The sequence below is a fragment of the Morone saxatilis genome, unplaced genomic scaffold, assembly GCF_004916995.1.
Source record: "Morone saxatilis isolate NCDOM2014 unplaced genomic scaffold, NCSU_SB_2.0 Contig23, whole genome shotgun sequence".
In the NCBI taxonomy this organism is placed as follows: Eukaryota; Metazoa; Chordata; class Actinopteri; family Moronidae; genus Morone; species Morone saxatilis.
In genome coordinates this window covers 10,063,370-10,069,369 of record NW_023339796.1, presented here as the reverse complement: position 1 = coordinate 10,069,369, position 6,000 = coordinate 10,063,370, and the positions used below count along the sequence as shown (strand labels likewise).

General features: G+C 37.0%; 1 protein-coding gene across 1 annotated transcript in view; it reads right to left on the bottom strand.

Annotated features, from left to right (window-relative positions):
* Nucleotides 1-6,000, bottom strand: part of st18 (ST18 C2H2C-type zinc finger transcription factor) — a 39,888-nt gene that overhangs the window by 16,396 nt on the left and 17,492 nt on the right. Inside the window, exons 2-5 of the mRNA XM_035670415.1 lie at nt 5,665-5,780; nt 2,685-2,736; nt 1,824-1,854; nt 1,438-1,625 (exon numbers count right to left, since the gene is read on the bottom strand). Coding sequence (XP_035526308.1) covers nt 1,438-1,625; nt 1,824-1,854; nt 2,685-2,736; nt 5,665-5,780 — 387 coding nt within the window. The remainder of the gene's footprint in view (nt 1-1,437; nt 1,626-1,823; nt 1,855-2,684; nt 2,737-5,664; nt 5,781-6,000) is intronic.

The following is a 6,000-nucleotide window of genomic DNA, read 5'->3' as shown; positions in this document are numbered from 1 at the left end:
ACACACACATACAAACACAGAGACACAGAAGTGCAGTGAAAAAAAGGAAAGAGATGGAGGAAAAAAACTTGGATCCCTCCGGTGGTTTGTGTGTTGGAACAGGTGAACAGTTTGTACTCCAGAATAGCCATTACCAGCACTCTGCAGCAGGGCTGCAGTTGGCTGGAGTTGAACGCAGTGTGGCTCGACCAAACGAGAGGCTTATTTTTCTCCCTTTTTGTTAAAATGCAGATATGACCAGCTTCCCACTGCAAAAATTCTTACTGCCTCCAGTCCACTTTTCCAATTTTTGTTTTTCCACAGAAAATAGCTACCCAAATCTGACAATAACAGCAAAATATGTTCTGAAATTGTTTATCAATATCTGCGTTCCTTTGACACTCTTCAGACTTTTTTTCTATTCTGGCAGGATGAATAAACCTAGTCCACTGAATATTAAGTTCAAATATGGAAAATATACAGCAGTCAATCAGTGTTGGATGATAAAAAGAAAAAAGTATCTAGAATATACAACAACAAAAGGAAAAACTGATGATGCCCACACTGAATTACTTAGATAATTGTAATGTAATATGAACCCACGAAACAAATAAATTCCATTTCCAATGAATCCACACAATTCAGTGAGCTACTCTCCTGGTCCATTTAACTACACACATGTGTACTATAATGAGCTGTAGACATTATGCCTAATTATGTATTAGACTGTGTTAGAGGGCCTAACAAAAGCTTTTGAAAGGGACAATTACGTTTGTTGCTTAGTTACATCGTTAAAAATATACCAAATCAGTGCAGATTATAGTGGGCGAGAATGCACATGTACACCACGAGCATTGTTGCCAAAATGCACAAAATTCAATTCATTAGGAAAAAAGAAAACATTTTCGCTCCTGAAAAGGACAGTGGCATAAGTGAAAATAAACAATTTTAACTGTTGTTGATAAAATGTTCCTGTGGTTTAGTAAAGTCTTAGTAGAAACAAAACACATAAGAACATCAGCCAAGCTATGTTGACGCCTCGTTTGTTTTTCACAAAAGGCAACTTCAATAAAAATTCAGTTTAGAAGAATGGAAGAAGTTTAATTTAAATCAAAGTGAACTGCTGCACTCCCCCATTCAGTTGTTCATTCTATGGATTCAATGGGTTTGGACTGGCTATTGAAAAAGGACAGATGAGGGGTCTGAAATCTGGCCTCATCAAAAGAGGGTAAAGCCACGCCAGAAATATCATGGCAGATCAGCTGTCAAAACTTCAATTTGTGGACGTGAGACACAACTAATGTGGACCCAGCAGTGTAGTCTTTCACTTCCACTGCACAATGACTGCGGCTGCTGGCTGATGGCAGAGGGAGGGAAATATGAATGCAACAGATGGGATTTTAAAATTCAGCGTCAATTGTTCATCAAAACAGACAAAACAACAGGACATCTGTTTACCTGCTGGAGTGTCAATGTTCCTCAGCTCTTCTTTGTCCTGTGGCGGTGCCAGGTCCTCGCTCTCCTCTTCACATGCCTCGCTGGGGCTGTAGTGGCGGGGCTTCATCAGCAGGGACTTTCTCTTGTTGACGGGGGCGCCCTGCACCCCTTCCTGAGCACTCCTCTTCCTCGCCATGGACCCATATGGGCTGGAGGGAAGAGGGTGAACGGGCAAAAAGCACAGCAGGGTCAACAAAGGCCTCATCTTGGCTCATTTTAAGGTCCAATTTGGGACTTTTCTTTATAAAGTTAAAACCCTCATAATGAATCACACTTATGGGAAGAAGACATTTTCTTTTTGGCATGAAGATGAAAAAGATGAATTCATAGTGTTTGTAAAATTTCACCTGTGAGTCTCAGTGTTGCAGTCGGTCAGCCCTGTGAAATAAAAGCCAAAAAAGAACAGACGAAAAGTCATGTTTACATTTCCACTACAGTGGCACAGCATCTGGCGACATATTCATCATCAAAGCTTCAAGGCGGCTCACTACTTTTCGGCTATTGCTAATGAAATTTTTTACAATGTTCTGTAAATATTTGTTTTGTAGATAATGTTTTAGGGATGACACAACCTTGGCTAATAGTGCTTTATGCAGCCTTTTACCATAGATTTGATTCTCTTTTACAATGCCATCGGGTATAATCAAGCATAAGGATGGAGAAGTGGTCTCTTCATTGATCTGAAAAGCTTTTCATTCAGTCTGCTCATTCTCTGGGACACCAACAGTAGCTCATCCTTTGACAGCATTGACAACATGATCTAAAAGGGTAAATCAATTTTCCCAGAGGCCTGCGTAAATCTCATTCACAAGTTCTGCCCCTACTCCCATGAAGCACAACCAATAATAACACTTTTCATGAATTTCCCCAGATGTAGTAATAGCTCCAGCGTGCGCAGGCAGGCCTCAGAGGCCCTGAACACTTGCATAATGACATATCCAGTCTAGAGGTTTTCAATCACACAATATATACACGCTCCTTAACTAATTTGAGCCACAGTTCCAATTTAATGAAGTTATTCCCCTCTGAATAATGAAATGGCAGTGCAGTGCTCTTCAGACTGGTAAGATAATACATAAAATTGACAGTTATAAAGTTGGATTGTTGAACTGATACCCCTAACCCATGGCGGTAAGTGGAATATGTGTGTGCGTGTGCATGCATGTGCGTTTAGTTAAAAGCAAACTACAACTGAAAGCTGTACTCACCTGTGCTACTGTTACATGTGTTCAGGGTTTGCTCCTCGCCTTCAGAATCCATCTGTTAATACAATATTCGACGTACATATGAGCCACTAAACAGACAGATTTAAATTGTATTTCATTCAACATTTGAATTAATTTCTTTTATTTGAAATGGAAAAAGGCTAGCACTTTATAGATTATTGGCGATTTTTGTCAGTCAGCCAGAGCCGGCGAGCCTTAAAATCAATCTGTGGGCACCACAACATCACAAAGAGCTCCTAAAACATCAGTAATATGCAAACACATGAAGTGTAATGTTAGGAAAAAAAAGTTTCAAAGGTGAGTAAAAACGTAATGACACTAAATAATGACATTAAAGTACGGACAGCACCTCACTGTGTGTGTTTAGACAAAAATAGTTGCTAAAATCCATCCACTCTCGCTGGCTGTTGCTTGTGGGCCCCAAATAAAACCTATTAAACATAATTATTCCAGGCTGATGGTGGCGTATAGTGGTCACAGGCCAGTGAAATCTGTGAGTCATAGGATATGCTGTTACTTTTCCCTGGTAATGGGAAACATGACTCCTCTCTCTCGTTTGCTGTTGTGATTGAAGGCACTGACCTGTCATACATTTATAATAGGGGAGCAGGTGTGGCAGTGATGGACCTTAATTTCCTTTAATAAACCTTTTATGTGCCACACTCTTAATGCCACGCCGGGCCCTCAGAGGTCCTGCTCATAATAGGTTCATTACTTTTGATTACTACAGCCTATTGAGACAAACAACTCCCAAACACTATAGATTACATTCTGTAAAAACGAATGTACCTCATTAGTTTGTAACACTTTTCCACACAGCCATGCTTCAACATTTTGTATAAATTTGTTGTTCTGAAGGCAAAATGTTGCTCTTACATGCTACAACCTGAGATTGTAGCATGGACATTAATCAGAGTTCAAATGATGTTATCAGTGTACCCAAATATCACCAATGACTCACACGTTTATTACCAGGGTGTTTTTTTTTTAAACTTTATTTGACATTTTGAACATAAATACGTAAAAACGTAAATGTTTAAAAAATGCTCTTTGATCATTAAACTTGCTATACTTTTCAAAAATGTTCTTAGTATTTTTGTATTTCTTATTTAATAAAATGTTTGTAATGATAACAGCACACAGCTATAATTTAATAAAAAGAAACCTACAGAAATCACCTAATAATGAGTTATTGAATCAAACACAATAAGGCTGTACTGTTTGTAAGACTATAGCTTAATTAATTTATTTCTTACTGTGAGCTGCATATCCAGTTTCACATATTATATAAGTTGGAGTGTCAAGCAAATTGAAACCGTTCCTTTGTTAGCGCTGCTTTTTAAAGTGCGTCACATGTACATTTCTAACATATATGATGTATATATATTTATATTATGACAAAACTGATTTTGACAAAGCAGAGGCTACTGCATATCTAATTCCCATAACAAGAAGTGACAAGTAACAAGACAACAAGGAAGGCTTCCGCAGATGCTTTGGTGTACACAAACAGGTAGTCCTGGCATGGCAACAACATGGACAAACATGTGACGCCGAGTGTTTACAAAAGCAGAACAAATAGATACATTCAGGGTCAAATGGGCGCTTTTATTTGATATTCACTACACAATCTGGCCTAGAACTTTATATAATTTAGCTTTTCATTATTATTGTATGCTGTTTTTATACAGAGTGCGTTATACGGTGTAGATTAATAAAATTATTTAGTCATGGTATATGTTGTACCACTCCCCCTTGTATTTAGCTTTTATAAGCAGTATATACACATTTAATAAATGGTTTATAACACATTATAATTTAGTTCTAAGCAGATAGATGTTTATTTATTTGTCGACAACTATAATTTCTCCTGTGAGCACAAATAAATTGAAGCTGGTGTATAAACAGATAATGAATGACAATTGTAATTGTATGAAATATGTATAGAGTGTTATAAGTAATGTATTAATTATTTATATCATGCTTAAAAATGCTAAATATGGGGACTTACAGTAAAGTGTTACCAGTGGAATTAAAAAGATGACATTTACTTAAAAATGGTCTTATTCCAGCGTAATAACCCATATAATAACATACTGAATAACAATGTAAATACGTAACAATACTTGAGTAATGTATGTTTCTCAGTTTTCTACCTAAAAATGTTGTCATGCTGTATCGCAGTAGTAGTAGTAGTAGAGTGTTTCCATCAGAATATGTTTCCTGTGCTATCTCGGCCTATTCTCTGGCATTACATTTTGTATATTTGCCAACTACTCACATAAATGTTGTAAAGAAACAATTTGGATTGTTGTAGGATCACTTTTTTAAAAGTCAACACAGAAATAAGGCCTCTTAGTATAGTATGCTGCTGATAGCAGTGTTTTAGCATGTTTTACTGCAAAACGTGTTCACCTTACACCACTGTTAAGTATTTTCCAAAGCAGACGGTCTTGTATCTGTTATATCTCTTTTTTTTATTGATATCCATTCATTTCTATATAGTTTGAAATTCCCACTCTACATTTGAAGAGTGACTGATCACAGTGAACATTATGTCTGCTTTACTGTTTATTAAAACATAGATATGATAATTTTACACCTAAAGACCTTGTAACAGAGTTCTGTTATGGTTTCAAAGTAAATTTTATCAGGTAAAATCCAGCTGAGACAACCTGACAACTAAAGGCAACCATTACTTTACAGAAAGCTGACTCAGCAGTACCTTTTAAAGAGTATATTATCTCCCAGCCTCCCACAGCTCTGCATAAGTAAAAAACAATCTGAGTTTGTGATCACTGTGGTCAAAGGTGCAGTGACACTCTCCACCACTTAGTATGGTACTTATCCAAAACACTGTTACGCAATCATTTATCCCCAGAGACTTTTTGTCCCTAACAAAAGTTGTTTTCACTTTGCATGTAGAATTTAAGCCCTGTCTGAGTCCCATCAGATTATTTACCTTTGATTGTAGTTTTCCGAGCACTCTGTAGGATAAGATGCCAGATCCGCACTGTCCCCCCTGGTTGACGCTTTCACACTTGTTATCTCTCAGGAGGTGATCATGTAATTCATTATCTAAAACAGAAAACACACCAGACACACTTATATAAAAAAATGTGCAACTTATTTACTTTTTTAGCGCATCTGAAATAAATTATATGTCTCTAAAAAACATTTTTCTTTCTTTTTTATTAGTCCCACTAGAGACAAGGATGTAAAAACGCACTCAGAAAAGGTGGAAAGAGCATATTAATACCTCACATGGAATAAGGAACCCAATGCAAATTGATTGCTT